The sequence below is a fragment of the Sciurus vulgaris genome (assembly GCF_902686455.1).
Source record: "Sciurus vulgaris genome assembly, chromosome: X".
Taxonomy (NCBI): domain Eukaryota; kingdom Metazoa; phylum Chordata; class Mammalia; order Rodentia; family Sciuridae; genus Sciurus; species Sciurus vulgaris.
In genome coordinates this window covers 67,035,356-67,054,717 of record NC_136471.1, presented here as the reverse complement: position 1 = coordinate 67,054,717, position 19,362 = coordinate 67,035,356, and the positions used below count along the sequence as shown (strand labels likewise).

Sequence of the window (19,362 nt, the reverse complement as noted above, 5' to 3'; positions counted from 1 at the left end):
TTAAAGGAAAAATATTGTCTTAATGTTATTTAATTTTTTTGTACTACTTTATTTTGCTGCTATTTAATGTTATTCATCAGTTTCATAAGAATACCTATCTCTAGGATCGAAATCTCACAGCTTTTTAAAACATTAGAAATAATAGGTCAGTTGCAGTCGCAGAGTGAGCTGGCAGGCAAGTCAGGCTGCCTGCATTGCAGAGGTAGCCAGTGGGCACCGAACCCGCCTGCCTTGCGGAGATAGATGGCGGGCAGCCAACCTGCCCAACTACCAGGCCGAAGACAGACACCATCACTGAGCAACCCTGCCCAACCACCACGCCAAGGTCTGTTGCTATCGCAGAGCAAGCCGGCAGAAGAGCCAGCCCGCCTGCATCACAGAGCTAGCCACAGACTTCTTTAGAGGCTGGTGCAAGCATTTTGAATTATGCCTGAGCGTGTGGCCATCATCATTGGAAGGGCAGCTCCCTTCCTGAGACACCTACAGGAGGCTAGAGGAACTTTGACAAGACCCAGGAGTGAAGAAGAGGAGGTATTGAGAGACTTGGGACCAACTGAGAGCCACTGGGTGAGTCTCTCCCACTGGTTGGGCTCCCCAGATGGGCAGCAGTCCCAAAACACAAGGAACTTCATGGAGTAGAGTGGCCCAGTGAGATTCCCCTGCTGCAGCAGAGATTCCAGTCAACCAGGAGCATTGCAGAGGAGGGCCACACAGTGAGAGGCTTCAACAAAGAGTGAAGGTCCAAGACCGAGGTGGTAGCTCCGGTCCACAGGGAATGTAGCAGAGGAGGGCCACTCAGTGAGGGAGTCCCTCGCAGGGCCAGGCTCCCCAGCCCAGGCAGTAGGTCAGGATCCCTGGGAACATCGCAGAGGAGGCCTGCCCAGTCCAGGTGGTAGTTCTGGACCGAAGGGAACTACTCAGAGGAGAGCTGCCCAGCGAAACTTCCCCACTGAGTGAGTCTTCCCTGCTGGGCGAGACTCTCCCACCAAGGCAGTAGAACCAGAGACACAGGCCCAGATCAGACGTGCAACAGTCTGCAGTCTAGTTCCCCTTTGACTGACCATCAGTCAACAAGTGGAGGCGCCTCTGACAACTAACAGGGAATACACCTCACCTGAAGGACACCACCCCTAGAGGGGCAGCTTCCTAGTGGAGCACCCCATTATCAAGTTCCTCTGAGACTGCAGGCTACTGAAAGCTAAGAGGTGAGTTATAGGAAATTTACAGAGACAATATTAGTCAATAGAGGAAATCTGCAATATCCAAGAGTTTTACTTGTAGTGGGGTAGATACCTGAGCAATATGAGGAAACAAGGGAAGAAAATGTCCCAAACAAACCTAGATGTTATAGCAATAAAGTCCAATGACAGCATGGCAGAAGAAATGTCAGAAAGGGAGTTCAGAATGTACATAATTAAAACAATCAGGGAAGCAAACGAGGAGATGAAAGAGCAAATGCAGGCATTGAAGGATGAGATGAAAGAGCAAATGCAGGCATTGAATGATCGCACCAATCAACAATTAAAAGAGTAAATATGGGAAGCAAAAGATCATTTCAATAAAGAGTTAGAGATATTGAAAAAAAAAAAAACAGAAATCCTTGAAATGAAGGAAAAAATATACCCAGTTAAAAACTCCAAAGAAAGCATAACCAATAGGATAGAACACCTGGAAGACAGAACCTAAAATATTGAAGACAAAATATTTAATCTGTGAAACAAAGTTGACCAAACAGAGAAGATGGTAAGAAATCATGAACAGAATCTACAAGAATTATGGGACATCATGAAAAGGCCAAATTTAAGAATTATTGGGATTGAGGAAGGCTTAGAGAAACAAACCAAAGGAATGAACAATCTATTCAATGAAATAATATCAGAAAATTTCCCAACTGTAAAGAATGAAATGGAAAATCAAGTACAAGAGGCTTATAGGACTCCAAATACACAAAATTACAATAGACCCACACCAAGGCACATTATTATGATAATACCTAACATACAAAATAAAGACAGAATGTTAAAGGCTGTGAGAGAAAAGAATCAAATTGCATTCAGGGGGAAACCAACATGGATACCAGCAGATTTTTCAATCCAGACCCTAAAAGCTAGAAGGTCCTGGAACAACATTTTTCAAGCCCTGAAAGAAAACAGATGCCAACCAAAAATCTTATACCCAGCAAAACTTACCTTCAGATTTGACAATGAAATAAAATCCTTCCATGATAAACAAAAGCTAAAAGAATTTACAAAAAAAAAGCCAACATTACAGAACATTCTCAGCAAAATATTCCATGAGGAAGATATGAATAACAACAATGTAAATCAGCAAAGGGTGGAGCTACCCTAAAGGAATAGCCAAAAAAAGGAGAAACCAAGTTGTGTAAAAAAAAAAAATGAGCCAAATTACCAGGAATACAAATCATACATCAATAATAACCCTGAATGTTAATGGCCTGAACTCATTAATCAAAGACTTAGACTGGCAGATTGGATTTAAAAATAGAAAGATCCACAATTTGCTGCCTGCAAGAAACTCATCTCATAGACAGAGATACCCACAGACTAAAGATGAAAGGATGGGAAAAAACATACCATGCACATGGACACAGCAAAAAAGCCAGAGTATCCATCCACATATCAGATAATGTGGACTTCAAGCCAAAACTAGTCAGAAGGGATAAAGAAGAACATTTCATACTGCTTAAGGGAAGCATAAATCAGCAAGACATAACAATCATAAATATCTATGCCCCAAACATTGGCTCATTCATATACATCAAATAAATCCTTCTCAATTCCAGAAATCAAATAGACCACAACAAATATAATACTAGGTGATTTTAACACACCTCTCTCATCACTGGATAGATCTTCCAAACAAAAATTGAACAAAGAAACCATAGATCTCAAGAACACAATTGATAATTTAGACATAACAAACAAATATGGAATATACCATCCAATGAAGAATGAATACACTTTCTTCTCAGCAGCACATGGATCCTTCTCTAAAATAGACCATATTTTATGCCACAAAGCTAATGTTACCAAGTACAAGACGATAGAGATACTACCTTGTGTTCTATCAGATCATAATGGATTGAAATTAGAAATAAATGACAGAGTTAAAAACAGAAACTACTCCAACACCTGGAGATTAAATAATATGCTATTGTGTGATGAATGGATAACAGAAGACATCAGGAAGGAAATTAAAAAATTCATAGAGGTAAATGTGAACACAGAAACATCATATCAAAATCTCTGGGACACTATGAAAGCAGTACTTAGAGGAAAATTTATTTCATGGAGTGCATTCAATAAAAGAAGAAAAAATCAACAAATAAGCAACCTAACACTACAGCTCAAAGCCCTAGAAAAAGAAGAGCAGACCAACAACAAAAGTAGTAGAAAACAGGAAATAGTTAAAATCAGAGCAAAATCAATGAAATTGAAACAAAAGAAACAATCAAAAAATTGACAAAATAAATAGTTGGTTCTTGAAAAAATAAACAAAATCGATAAACCCTTAGCAACACTAACGAAGAGAAAGAGGGAGAAAACTCAAATTACGAAAATTCGGAATGAGCAAGGAAATATCACAACAGACACGAGTGAAATACAAAACATAATTAGAAGCTATTTTGAAAATCTATACTCCAACAAAACAGAAAATCTCGAAGACATCAACAGCTTTCTAGAGGCATATGAGTTACCTAAACTGAACCAGGAGGACATACACAATTTGAATAGATCAATTTCAAGTAATGAAATAGAAGAAGTCATCAAAAGCCTACCAACAAAGAAAAGTGTAGGACCAGATGGGTTCTTAGCCGAGTTCTACAAAACCTTTAAAGAAAAGCTCATTCCAAAACTTCTCAAAGTATTTCATGAAATAGAAGTGGAGACAACACTCCCAAACTCATTCTATGAAGCCAATATCACCCTGATACCTAAACCTGACAGAGACATATTGAGAAAAGAAAATTTCAGACCATTATCCTTAATGAAAATTGATGCAAAAATTCTCAACAAAATCTTAGCAAATCGCATACAAAAATATATTAAAAAGAGAGTGCACCATGATCAAGTGGGTTTTATCCCAGGATGCAAGGTTGGTTTAACATTCATAAATCAATAAATGTAATTCACCATATCAACAGACTTCAAGTCAAGAATCCCATGATCATTGTGATAGATGCAGAAAAAGCATTTGATAAAATACAGCATCCCTTCATGATCAAAACACTAGAAAAAATAGGGATAATGGGAACATTCCTTAACATTGTAAAGGCCATCTATGCTAAGCCCATGACCAATGTCATTCTAAATGGTGAAAAACTGAAAGCATTCCCCCCTAAAAATTGGAACAAGGCAGGGATGCCCGATTTCACCACTTCTATTCAACATTGTCCTGGAAACTCTAGCCAGTGCAATTAGACAGACCAAGGATATTAAAGGGATACGAATTGGAAAAGAGGAACTCAAACTCTCCCTGTTCGCTGATGACATGATTATATATTTAGAGGAACCGGGAAATTCCACCAGAAAACTTTTAGAACTCATAAGTCAATTCAGTAAAGTAGCAGGATATAAGATCAATGCTCATAAATCCAATGCATTTTTATACATAAGTGATGAATCTTCAGAAAGAGAAGTTGTGGGGGCACCTGGCTCTCCTTACAGTGCTTGACAGAGTTCCACTGAAGGATGATTGCAAAGACTCATCCTAAAAGGATTGCATGCCAGATGTATGCCTCCCTAGCTTGGATGTTATTCTGTGGAGTTTTCCTAATAATATATTACTCACTTCAGTCTGGGGATCTTGCTAGAGGTGATGGGAATAATTCTATAAATTTCCAGAAAAACATCATGGAGACAAAACCCATGTTGAAACCGTGTGATGATTAACCTCACAACAGCAGAATGTTTTTATTATGTCAAAAACCAAACACTGCATTTACTGCCACAGCCAGAACCTATTGGGGCACAGAAACTTATAGATAACAATGTTTCCCCAAGTTCGAAGCACAAAGCACCTCCCACAGTAGCTACTAGATATGGACCAGCTTGTTTTATCAATGGCAAGCCCTGGTGATTGAGTAAGGATAATCTGTAAGGTTACTGTTTTCTCATAATCTTTTGGTAAAAACAATTTCTGCCTGTGCTTTGGAAACTTCTTTGATTTTATTAGTCACAAGCCTGTCATCAAAGCCTGAAGAAAAATGTATATAAAACCAGCCTTCCCCAGAATAAAGTGGGAATGATTGCACCAGAACTAGAGTCTGTGTCTTTCATTCTACATCCATCGCCAACACTGCATCCCCGCGCCCCCTTACCAGTGTGGAACCCATGGACCCCTGCTGGGGCTGGACCCCGGCAAGAAGTTAGGAAAACTACTCCATTCACAATAGCTTTGAAATAAAAAATACTTGGGAATCAATCTCAAAAAAGAGGTGAAAGACCTCTACAATGAGAACTACAGAACATGAAAGAAAGAAATTAAAGAAAGCCTTAGAAGATGGAAAGATCTCCCATGTTCTTGGATAGGCAGAATTAATATTGTCAAAATGGCCATACTACCAAAAGTGCTATACAGATTCAATGCAATCCCAATTAAAATCCCATTGAAGTACCTTACAGAAATAGAGCAAACAATCATGAAATTCATCTGAAAGAATAAGAAACCCAGAATAGCTAAAGCAATCCTTAGCAGGAAGAGTGAAACAAGGGGTATTGCAATACCAGATCTTCAACTCTACTACAAAGCAATAGTAACAAAAACGGCATGGTATTGGTACCAAAACAGAAAGGTAGATCAATGGTACAGAATAGAGGACGTGGACACAAACCCAAATAAATACAATTTTCTCATACTAGACAAAGGGGCCAAAAATATGCAATGGAGAAAAGATAGCCTCTTCAACAAATGGTGCTGGGAAAACTGGAAATCCATATGCAACAGAATGGAACTAAGCCCCTATCTCTCACTCTGCACAAAAATCAACTCAAAATGGATCACGGACCTTGGAATCAGAACAGAGACCCTTCTTCTTTTAGAAGAAAAAGTAGGTCCAAATCTTCAACATGTCGTCTTAGGATCAGACTTCTTTCACAGAACTCCCATAGTTCAAGAAATAAAAGCAAGAATCAATAACTGGGATAGATTCAAACTAAAAAGCTTTCTCTCAGCAAAGGAAACTATCAGCAATGCGTAGAGAGAACCTACAGAGTGGGAGAAAATCTTTGCCACTCATACTTCAGATGGAGCACAAATTTCTAGAATATATAAAGAACTCAAAAAACTCTACACCCAATTAACAAATGGGCTAAGGAAATGAATAGATGCTTCACAGAAGAAGATCTACAAGCAATCAACAATCATATGGAAAAATGTTCAACATCTCTAGTAATAAGAGAAATGCAAATCAAAACCACCCTAAGATTCCATCTCACCCCAATTATAATGGTGATTATCAAGAATACAAGCAACAACAGGTGTTGGCGAGGATGTGGGGAGAAAGGTACACTCATACATTACTGATGGGGCTGCAAATTAGTGCAGCCACTCTGGAAAGCAGTGTGGAGATTCCTTAGAAAACTTGGAATGGACCCACCATTTGACCCAGCTATCCCACTCCTTGGCCTATACCCAAAGGACTTAAAATCAGCATACTACAGAGATACAGCCACATCAGTATTCATAGCTGCTCAATTCACAATAGCCAGATTGTGGAACCAACCTAGATGTCCTTCAATTGACGAATGGATAAAGAAACTGTGGTATATATACAATGGAATATTATGCAGTCATAAAGAATGATAAAATTATGGCGTTTGCCGGCAAATGGATGAAATTGGAGAATATCATGTTAAGTGAGATAAGCCAATCTCAGAAAACCAAAGGTCCAATGATATCACTAATAAGTGCATGAGCACCCATAATGGGGGGAGGAAGGGGTTAGTGTTAGGGTTAGAGTTAGGGTTAGGGAGGGGGGCAAGAATGGAGGAAGGAAGGACTGTATAGAGGGAAAAGAGGGGTGAGGGGTGGGGGGAAGGGAAAACTAACAGAATGAATCAAACTACATTACCCTATGTAAATTTATGATTACACAAATGGTATGCCTTACACCATGTACAAACAGAGAAACAACATGTATCCCATTTGTTTACAATAAAAAAAACAGAAATGCGAATCAAAACTACCCTAAGATTCCATCTCACCCCAATTAGAATGGCGATTGTTAAGAATACTAGCAACAATAGGTGTTGGCAAGGATGAGTGGACAAAGGTACACTCATACATTGCTGGTGGGGTTGCAAATTAGTGCAGCTACTCCGGAAAGCAGTGTGGAGATTCCTTAGAAAATTTGGAATGGAATTACCATTTGACCCAGCTATCCCACTCCTTGGCCTATACCCAAAGGACTTAAAATCAGCATACTACAGAGATACAGCCACAGCAATATTCATAGCTGCTCAACTCACAATAGCCAGATTGTGGAACCAACCTAGATAAATAAAATTATGGCATTTGCAGGCAAATGGATAAAATTGGAGAATATCATGCTAAGTGAGATAAACCAATCTCAAACAACCAAAGGATGAATGATCTCACTGATAAGCAAATGATGACACATAATGAGGTGTGGAATGGGGAAAGAATGGAGGAAGGAGGAATTGCATAGAGGGAAATAGGTGTAGGATAGCTGGGTGGGATGAAAAAAATAACAGAATGAATCAACAACTATTATCCTAGGTAAATGTATGATTACACAAAAGGTATTCCACTAATTCATGTACAGAGAAAGAAGATGTATCCCATTTGTTTACAGTAAAAATAAATTTAAAAAAATAATAGAATCAGTGGGTGCAAATGCTGTTAAAATTGAGATTCTCAAAACTTGAATACATTCTCCCTTTCCAATATGATCTCAGCACTCATTACTGACCTCGGTCAATCTTGAATTTTTCCCATGAAAAAGTGACTTTGGTATTACCACAAATTGTACATAAAACCATAAATATCATTTGGGGAAACAAGTGGTAAATTTTCAATGTACACTGTGGTTAGGCATGACTTTATTCTTTTATTGGTAGTTGTTATAATGGTATTGTGATTAATAGGAAAATGTCTTTTTTTTCCACTACTTTGAATATGTCTACCATCTGGCCTGCATTATTTCTAATGAAAAATTGGCTACTAATTTTACCATGATTCCCTTTCATGAAACCACTTGTTTTTTTCATGATTATTTTAATACTTTGAATTGTCTCATTTTTACCATAATTTTTCTGAATGTGGAAGTTTTCACACTTAACTTTCTTAAATGAGATTAATTGAGTATGTTGGATATGTATATTACTATTTTAAAATCAAATATGGAAAGTTTACAGCCATTATTTTTGAAAAATTTCTACCCTTTTCACTTTTGTTTCTGGTACTCCCACTATACATACTTCCACTATGCATATTAATCATGTCTAATGTTATATTGAAGTGCCATTGCTTTATTTTTATTTTCTCCCCATTGTTTACATCACAGACTCTATATTGTTCTATATTCAATTTTGCTGCTTTTCCCTTATAACTAAATAAAATGTTGAGCTCCTTTTTAAGTTTTTCTTTCCAATTATTGCATTTCCAAGTATATAGTATACATTTAAGTTTTTGTGTATAATTTATACCTATTTATTGATGTTCTTTATTTGATGAGTCATTGTCTTTATAAATTTCTTTACCTTTGAAACATGTTTTCTTCTTTACTTTGAACATATTTTAGTAGTTTCTCTGAAGAATTTATAAATGAAGTCTGACATCTGGGCTTGCTCAGAGAGTTATTAGTATATTTTTCATTGAAACATAATTTTAAATACTTATGGGATATGTTGTGATGTTTTCACATCTATGTATAATGTGCAATGATAAGGCCAGGGTAATTGGTATATCCATCACCTCCGACATTTACCATTTCTTTGTGTTGGTAACATTCAAAATCCTCTTACTGGATATTTTTCCTTGTTGCTGAAGTATCTTTACTTTTTATTACTGCATTACAGTTATCCATAATTCTGGAATTCATTTTGATATACTCATATATACATATAACATAATTTGCTCCAAATATACAATTAAATGCTTTTAACCATAGTTACATTTCTTCAGAACATGGAAGTTATTCCTCCTGTCCAACCATACCTCATAATATTTTAATCATCTTTCTGTATTCCCCATGATGTGGTTTGGATATGAATTATCCCCCAGAGACTCATATGAGGGAAACTCAGTTCCCACTGAAACAATGTTGAGAGGCAATAGAACCTTTAAGTGATGGGGCCTTTTTGGAGGGAATTAAGTCCTTGGAAAGAGATTTATGTAGTTTTCATGGGAACCTTGTTAGTTCTCAAAAGAGTGGGTTGTTAGGAAACAAGGTCACCCCCATATACTTAGACCCAGTCTTTCTATTTTTATACCATGTTGTGACAAAATCAAGAGGGTTCTCACAAAAGGCTAAATGCATCAGGCTGATTTATCTTTAACTTTCATCCTCCAAAAAGGTGTGCTTAACAAAACTTTTTTTTTCTTTATATATAGTTCAATATCAAGTCATTTGTTATAGTAAAAGAAAATGAACTAATAAAGCTCTCCACAATTCCCAGCCTCTCACAGTCAGCTTTATTCCCTGATTTTTTTGGTGCATGTATGAATCAACATTTCCTCTTCTTTTAATGTCCTCTAATATTTTTTGAAAATCAGAAAACTTAGATCTAATACTATAGCAACTCTAGATCCTGAGAAAAAGGTGAATAAAGTTGATAAAAATTAGTATTTATAAAATACTATTAACTGTACATAACAATAATTGTATATTCTGAAACTGAAAAATATCATATTTGAAATTAAGAGCTATTTTGATATATGGATTCAATATTGGAGTATATTAATGAACTTGAAGATAAGTTAACTGAAAATTGTTCCACTAAAGCAATGAGCTGGGAAATGACAATAGAGGATGTATATCATGTTAAAAATGTCCAACATACATGTAATTGGCATTCTAAGAGGTGAGGAAAGGGAGAATGTGACAAAAGCAATATTCAAAGAACGAACAGGTATCAGGGTGATATTGGCTTCATAGAATGAGTTTGGGAGGGTTCCCTCCTCTTCTAATTTATGGAATACTTTGAGAAGTATTGGAATGAGCTCTTCTTAAAAGGTTTTGTAGAACTCGGCTGAGAACCCATCTGGTCCTGGACTTTTCTTTGTTGGTAGGCTTTTGATGACCTCTTCTATTTCCTTGCTTGAAATTGATTTATTTAAGTTGTGTATGTCTTCCTCGTTCAGTTTAGGTAATTCATATGTCTCTAGAAAGTTGTTGAAGTCTTTGAACTTTTCTGTTTTGCTGGAGTATAGATTTTCAAAATAGATTCTAATTATGTTTTGTATTTCACTTGTGTCTGTTGTGATATTTCCTTGTTCATTCCGAATTTTAGTAATTTGAGTTTTCTCCCTCTTTCTCTTTGTTAGTGTGGCTAAGGGTTTTTCAATTTTGTTTATTTTTTCAAAGAACCAACTATTTATTTCGCTAATTTTTCCGATTGTTTCTTTTGTTTCAATTTCATTGAAATCAGCTCTGATTTTAACTATTTCCTGTTTTCTACTACTTTTGGTGTTGGTCTGCTCTTCTTTTTCTAGAGCTTTGAGCTGTAGTGTTAAGTCGTTTATTTGTTGATTTCTACTTTTTTGTTGAATGCACCCGACGAAATAAATCTTCCTCCAGTACTGCTTTCATAGTGTCCCAGAGATTTTGATATCATGTGTCTTTGTTCTCGTTTACTTCTAAGAACTTTTTTATTTCCCTCCTGATGCCTTCTGTTATCCATTCATCATATAATAGTGTATTATTTAATCTCCAAGTATTGGAGAAGTTTCTGTTTTTTATTGTCATTTATTTCTAATTTCAATCCATTATGATCTGAGAGAGTACAAGGTAGTAGCTCGATCTTCTTGTATTTGCTAACAGTAGCTTTGTGGCATAAAACATGGTCTATGAAGCCAATATCACCCAGATACCTAAACCAGACAGAGACACATCGAGGAAAGAAAATTTCAGACCAATATCATTAATGAACATTGACGCAAAAATTCTCAACAAAATTTTAGCAAATCGCATACAAAAATATATTAAAAAGATCGTGCACCACGATCAAGTGGGTTTTATCCCAGGGATGCAAGGTTGGTTCAACATCCGGAAATCAATAAATGTAATTCACCATATCAATAGACTTCAAGTTAAGAATCACATGATTATTTCAATAGATGCAGAAAAAGCATTCGATAAAATACAGCATCCCTTCATGCTCAAAACACTAGAAAAAATTGGGGTAGTAGGAACATTCCTTAACATTGTAAAGGCCATCTACGCTAAGCCCATGGCCAATATCATTCTAAACGGTGAAAAACTGAAAGCAATCCCCCTAAAAACTGGAACAAGGCAGGCATGCCCTCTTTCACCACTTCTAGTCAACATCATTCTTGAGACTCTAGCCAGAGAAATTAGACAAACCAAAGAAATTAAAGGGATAGGAATTGGAAAAGAAGAACTCAAACTATCACTGTTCACTGGTGACATGATTATATATTTAGAGGAACCTGGAAATTCCACCAGAAAACTCTTAGAACTCATAAGTGAATTCACTAAAGTAGCAGATTACAAGATCAATGCTCATAAATCCAATGTATTTTTATACATAAGTGATAAATCTTCAGAAAGAGAAATTAGGAAAACTATGCCATTCACAATAGCATCGAAAAAAAAAAAAATAAAATACTTGGGAATCAATCTCACAAAAGAGGTGAAAGACCTCTACAATTAGAACTACAGAACACTAAAGAAAGAAATTAAAGAAAACCTTAGGAGATGGAAAGATCTCCCATGTTCTTGGATAGGCAGAATTAATATTGTCAAAATGGCCATACTACCTAAAGTGCTATACAAATTCAATGCAATTCCAATTAAAATCTCAATGATGTACCTTACAGAAATAGAGCAAGCAATTATGAAATTCATCTGGAAGAATAAGAAACCCAGAATAGCTACAGCAATCCTCAGTAGAAAGAGCGAAGCAGGGGTATCGCAATACCAGATTTTCAACTCTATTACAAAGCAATAGTAAGAAAGACGGCATGGTATTGTTACCAAAATAGACAGGTAAATCAATGGTACAGAATAGAGGACATGGACAGAAACCCAAATAAATACAATTTTCTCATACTAGACAAAGGTGCCAAAAATATGCAATGGAGAAATGATAGCCTCTTCAACAAATGGTGCTGGGAAAACTGGAAATCCATATGCAACAGAATGAAATTAAACCCCTATCTCTCACCCTGCACAAAACTCATCTCAGAATGGGTCAAGGACCTTGGAATCAGACCAGTGACCCTGCATCTTATAGAAGAAAAAGTAGGTCCAAAACTTCAACTTGTTGGCTTAGGATCACACTTCCTTAACAGGACTCCCATAGCACAAGAAATAAAAGCAGGAATCAACAACTGGGGTAGATTCAAACTAAAAAGCTTTCTCCCAGCAAAGGAAACTATCAGTAATGTGAAGAGAGAGCCTACAGAGTGGGAGAGTATCTTTGCCACTCATACTTCAGATAGAGCACTAATTTCCAGAATCTATAAAGAACTCAAAAAACTCTACACCAAGAATACAAATAATCCAATCAACAAATGGGTTAAGGAAATTTACAGACACTTCACAGAAGAAGATGTACAAGCAATCAACAGATATATGAAAAAATGTTCATCATATTTAGTAATAAGAGAAATGCAAATCAAAACTACACTAAGATTCCACCTCACCCCAATTAGAATGTTGATTATCAAGAACACAAGCAACAATAGATTTTGGTGAGGATGTGGGGAAAAAGGTACACTCATACATTCCTGGTGGGGTTGCAAATTAGTGCAGCCACTCTGGAAAGCAGTATGGAGATTCCTGAGAAAGCATGGAATGGAACCACCATTTGACCCAGCTACCCAACTCCTTGGCCTATACCCAAAGGACTTAAAATCAGCATACTACAGAGATACAGCCACATCAATGTTCATAGCTGCTCAAATCACCATAGCCAGATTGTGGAACCAACCTAGATGCCCTTCAGTTGATGAATGTATAAAGAAACTGTGGCATCTATATACAATGGATTATTTCTCTGCCATGAAGAATGATAAAATTATGGCATTTGCAGGCAAATGGATGAAATTGTAGAATATCATGCTAAGTGAGATAAGCCAATCTCAAAAAACTAAAGGACAAATGATCTCGCTGATAAGCGGATGAGAACATATAATGGGGGGTAGGAGGGGTTAGTGTTAGGGTTAGGGTGAGTTTTAGGGTTAGGGATAAGTAGGGTGGTAAGAATGGAGGAAGGAAGGACTGTATAGAGGGAAGAGAAGTGTGGGAGGGGTGGGGGGGAAAGGAAAATAATAACAAAATGAATCAAATAACATTGCCCTATGTAAATTTATGATTTTTAATTAAAAAAAAAGAACAGGAAAAATTTTTCAAATGTGACAATGGACATCAATCAACCCAAAGATTGAAGTTCAGCAAATCAACAAGTATATTATAAATAAATAAAACCTCACCTATACACCTATACACATTGTTGTAGTTCAAATTACTGAAAAATCCAATACAGAAAATTAACTGGATGTAAACATCACGTGATATACACATGCATTGAAATATCACATGGAGCTCCATTATTATGCACAATTTTTTATTTTTATGTATCATTTACAACAAATATAATTAAAAGGGGGCTCTAGTGAATGGTAATTAAGTCCTGGTGTACCACTGTTGGAAGGGAAATACGGGTCTCCTGGGAGTCAATTAGTTCCCACAGGAATCAGTTGTTATGAGGGAGCCTGGTACCACCTGTGAATGTCTTTTGTGTGCACCACTTGCCACTCTCACATGTGTTCCTACCATTGCACTGCCATCCACTGTGATTTACACACCAGAACAAAGAAGATGCTGGCACCATGCTCTTGAACCTTCTGAACTGTGAGCTAAATAAATGTCTTTTCTTTAAAAAGAAAAAATAAATCTTAGTATCAGTCAGATAAAGGAGACATTCTTGAAAGTAGCTACACTTAGGCAGCTGAATTTTAGCAGAAGAAACAGTAACTCAAACAGGATAAGAAACTGTTGTAATTTTCCAAGGACTAAGGGAGTTCTAAGAAAAGGTCTTTGACGTGAAAACTGTAATAGTCCTAAGCAAATAGGAATGGTATGTCACTCTATTAAGTGCAATTTTGCAATATCTTTAAATTGGTGAAAGAAAATAAATGATACCAGGTTGCATTCTGTTGTTTACAATTGAGGGCAAAATTGAATATATATACTCTTTAAAAGTAAAGCAAACTTAAGATGTTTTTACAAAAAATAAATGTAAAAAGAATTTGTCACAGGACAACTGAACTAAAATAAAAGGAATTCGTCTGCCTGAATGAAAATTATCTCATATAGAAGAAATTGCAGAAAGGAATGAAAGACCCAAGGAAAAGTTAATATGTGGGTAAAATATAAATGAATATTGCCTATTTAATACAAAAATAATAATAATGTCATAAAATATATGATAGTTGTAATGGTAAAAATATGACAACAGTGACACAAGTTTTATGTAAAATTCTAGATACTATTTTATAGTGGTAAAATAACCAATTTAATTGAACTTATAGAATTATATGCATATAAAAATCTGGAGTGTAACAGTTATTAAAACTTTTGGCCTCAGGAGCCATTTTATCTCAAAGATTATTTGCAATCCCTAAGAATGTTTGTTTATGTGGGTTAAATCTATTGATATTTCCCATAGTTAAAAATCTAACTATAATAAGCCAACTGTGTGTTAACATGAATAGCATATGTTAAAGAAAGACATTTTCTAAAACTAAACAAAAATTAAGAATAATTGCTTATTTAAGATTTCCTATGCTATTAATTCTGGGTTGGTAGGAGACAGCTGGATATTTATATTTGCATTTGTATTTAGATATTACATTATCACAGGTCATAACCCTCTGTAATATACCACTGAGTAGTCACGAACACTTCAAGTGAAAAAATATGTTTTTAAGATTATTATGAAATAATTTTCTCATTATTCCCTGAAAATATCTTGGGAACACAAAGTGTTTTCTAAAGCAGGCTTTGAAAATTTGTTCTATAGTAAACATGGAAAAAGTAACAAAAGAATATATAGATAGAAACCTAATAGACAAGAAGAAATAGAATCATATAAATATTTAATTGAAAAAGAGGAATAAAAAAACGGATGAAACAAAGAAAAAATACTGTAAAATTATATACATAAGTGCACATCTATTGATAATTGCCTTAAATTTAAATAGTTTAATATTTCAATTAAAATTAAAACTAACGTATCATTTTTGTATTTAAATGTACTTAAATGATTTTATTAGAATTGTACTCTAAATATAAGAACAAAAGTAATGAAACTGGAAGAATGAGAAAACATGTAACATGTAAAACTGAAATGGTGATGTGAAACAGCCCAGATGACTGTTATACAAAATACAGTGAGGGAAAGAAGCCTAAGACAACATAATGCATACTCTGTTTTCATTTATATAAAGTTCAAAGCAGAAAAAATAATTTAAGAGATAATTTGGAATATTGCCTACTCTTTGAAGACAGACTGAGAAGGACCATAGGGGAACTTCTGGAGTACTGGAACCATTTAATATTCTTACTTTTATTATGATCATGCAGCCATACACATAGGAAAATATTATCTTCAACCTGTATATTTTAATTAGTGAATTTATATGTTATTCATTATAAAATAAATAAAGTTCCTTTTTAAAACTATGGTGTGGAGGATATCATTAAAATATTTTTCATATTTATAATCTTTGGCTGTATAGAAGACTAATTTTGGCAGTTGAAGAAAATATAAGACAAATTTTGGATAATGGCAACATAATAAATGGAAAAGTGGAGATTTGAGTATAAACATATTAAGATCATTGTCCTGATCAGAGAAAGATACAGGTATTGATTAGCCAAATTAAGTCTACTATACATAAAACTCTTATATTAAATGTACATAAATAGAATATGTATTATATTGACTAATAGAGGGGGAAACCAAGAGAATGAGGAATAGGTTACTCAATAGAATGCGAGGAAGTATGGTAAAGGGGTCCAAAAATATCATGGTCCATAAAATACATAAAATAATACAGTAAAAAAATAATAAGTTCAAATGTATCGAAATCACAATAAATGTAAAATTATAATAAAAGCTGTCAGTTAAGAGACAGAGACTCTCATATTGACTGGTTCCTCAGGTTACAAACAATAAATTCTATAACTTAAAAATAAATAGATTGAAACACAAATGTATGGATATTTGTTCAGTCTCCTTAATTAAACAATAACAGATTTCATATTATTAATTAGACACTAACTTCTGTTTTCCTTTTTCTTGTAGTCTGATCTTAGCCATGAAATGGAATCTGATATCATAGATGTGGTAAGTGGTCTTCCAACACTTTGTTTGATATATTTTCCTATGCACCATATATTCCTTTTTTTTTTTTTGCTTTTGTTGTATGAATTTCTTAGTGCTTTTAAATGATCTTAGTTTTTATCCTTCAACAGCAATGGCATTGATTGCAAATATAGTTTAAATCATTTGCTTGGTGTACATCTGAAATTTCAGACTGCTTTATTAAAATAATTTAATAGTGTTTTCTATTAATACTAGTTAATACATATTGGGCTCACACAAAGTGTTACCTCATTATTTTTCACATTAACCCACTGGAAGTCTTATTTTTCTCACTTTACATATTAGAAAATAAATGTCTAAACAAGTTAAGTAACTTGCTTCATGTGCACAGTAGATGCCCATATGGCAGTACCAGGGCCCCCCAAGGCAGCTCCATCTACAGGATCCACTCTAAACTCATGAAATGACCCACCTCAGACCACTCCTCTTTCTCTCTAAGTTCCCTCCATCACCTAAAGCCCAGTTCTTGATGCTAGGATACCAATTCTTATGACATTCTATATAAAAGTAGGTAAACCTATATAATGAATTTTAAAATATGTTTTGATGATATTTTGTGGCATACAAATGAAATTGGATAAAAATCAAGTAAATAATTGTTTCTTACAGAAGATTGTATTTTAGAATATGAAAGAAAAATAAAAGCCATGAACCTAATGAAAAAGATACCCTGTACTGAGCAAATGTCAGAACTCCCCAACATTAAAACAAGTCTCTTTACTAACATTTGTTATTTGAAATACTCTTCCCATATTATTTTTCTTTTGTGAAGCTTTGTTTTGGGCAGCGATTTTAACTTATTCTGAAATTTCTAACCAACCAAACAAAGTGGTGGTAACATACTTTATAAGTCAAAATTATTTGAAATGATTAATATCAAGTAATGACAGAGAAATTCCTCTTAAAATGCCACTACTTAGGAAGTACTTCACCTCAATTCGTTCCACCAAATGAAAACTTGGGCCCACAGTTTTTGCATTGGTTACCTCTGTTCAGTCTTTTTTTTTTTTTTTTTCCCCTTTGGGAGAGAAAAATATGCTAGCCTTCTCCAGACCTAAAGATTGCCAGGAGTGTTTTAGTTGAGGCTGAAACAATCATGGTATTAGTTTTCCTTGATTCTAGATAGATCAAGCTAGTATGGATTTGAAAGAAGTTTAAGATGTTCAAACACTTATGATCACCATTTACAAAAGAGGAGACATTTTTGCCTGAGAAATGACTATTTTCCAATACACTGATGTTTAAAAGTAATTTCTATGATTTAGAGTTATTCTTTACCTGGGTGAAATTTTTCCTGAGAGATCTACCAATTTTACCTAGTATGTTTTTTTTTTTTAAGTGCAAGAAAATATTGGGATCTTTTTTGAACGACAGGTTTTGTTCAGGCCAAGTTGAAAGGAAGCATGAGGACTTAGAATTCATAGAGAGTGGAGAAGAAAAAAAATAAGGAGCAAAAATAGGCTACTTGACAGATTTTTTCTTTTTCCTTTTTTTTTTTTTTTTTTTTTTTTGCATCTGGGATTGAACTCAGGGGTGTTTCACCACTGAATCACATCCCCAGGCCTTTTTAATTTTTATTTTGAGACAAGGTCTCACTGAGTTGCTTAGGGCCTCAATATGTTGCTGCAGCTAGCCTTCATACTGTAATCCTCCTGACTCATCCACTTGAGTCTCTGGGATTACAGGCATGTACAGCCATGTCCCGGGTAATTGACAAATTTTGGGGGGTCAGGCATATGTGCTGTTTTATTTATGTAATATTTTAATTGATACACAAAAGTTATGAATATGGAGGGGATACCATGAAATGTTCAATACATATATTCACTGAATGATGTTTATAATAGATTAAACATATTTATCTCCTCAAATATTTATTATTTGTGGTACAAACTTTCAGAATCTTTTCTTCTAGCTTTTTCAAATATACAGTATATAATTAAGAACATAATTATTATCTACAGTTTCCATACTGCACAATGGCACCTTATAGCTTCTTGGTACTTTATGATATAATTTAGTAACCATTGATCAAACTTTCCTCATCCCTCACCCATTCTCTGTCCCTGGTCCCTAGTAACTAGCACTTGTCTCTTAAGTTTTATGAGATCAACTTATTAGATTCCACACATGAGTGAAATCATGCAGTGTTTGTCTTTCTGTGCCTGACTTTAACTTAACATAATGACCTCTAGTTACATTTATGCGGTTACAAGTGGCAAGTTTTTACTATTTTTATAGGTTAATAGTATTCCGTTGTGCATATGTACCACATTTTCTTTATCAATGTTTAAGTTGATGGACAGTTAGGTTGTTGATATTTTTTGGCTGTTGTGACTGGTACTGTAATTAACAAAGCAGTGCAGATGTCTCTTTGACATACTAATTTCATTTATTTTGGATATATGTCCACGATTGGAACTATTCAATCATATATTAGTTTTAATTTTCCTATCTTCAGGAACCTCCATAGCATTTTCCATAGTGGCTATTTTTTAAAGAAATGTTTGGTTTCATATTTACATGAGGAGTTAATTAACTGCTCTATAAGTATCACTGCCTACTTCACAAAACGTAAACACATTTACATTTATCATATTTGCTACTAAGTCATTTAATTTAGGCCTGTAATTAACAAACCATAGCAAGTACACAAACAGCTTTTGGAATCAACATATAAATAGAAGACCAACTTATGAATTTGTTTCTTATTCTCTTTACTGAGGCAAAATTCATGAGT

At 34.9% G+C, this 19,362-nt stretch overlaps 1 protein-coding gene across 1 annotated transcript in view; it reads left to right on the top strand.

The window, feature by feature from the left end:
- Positions 1 to 19,362, top strand: part of LOC306651566 (uncharacterized protein) — a 517,337-nt gene that overhangs the window by 232,264 nt on the left and 265,711 nt on the right. Inside the window, exon 8 of the mRNA XM_079124236.1 lies at positions 16,542 to 16,583. Coding sequence (XP_078980362.1) covers positions 16,542 to 16,583 — 42 coding nt within the window. The remainder of the gene's footprint in view (positions 1 to 16,541; positions 16,584 to 19,362) is intronic.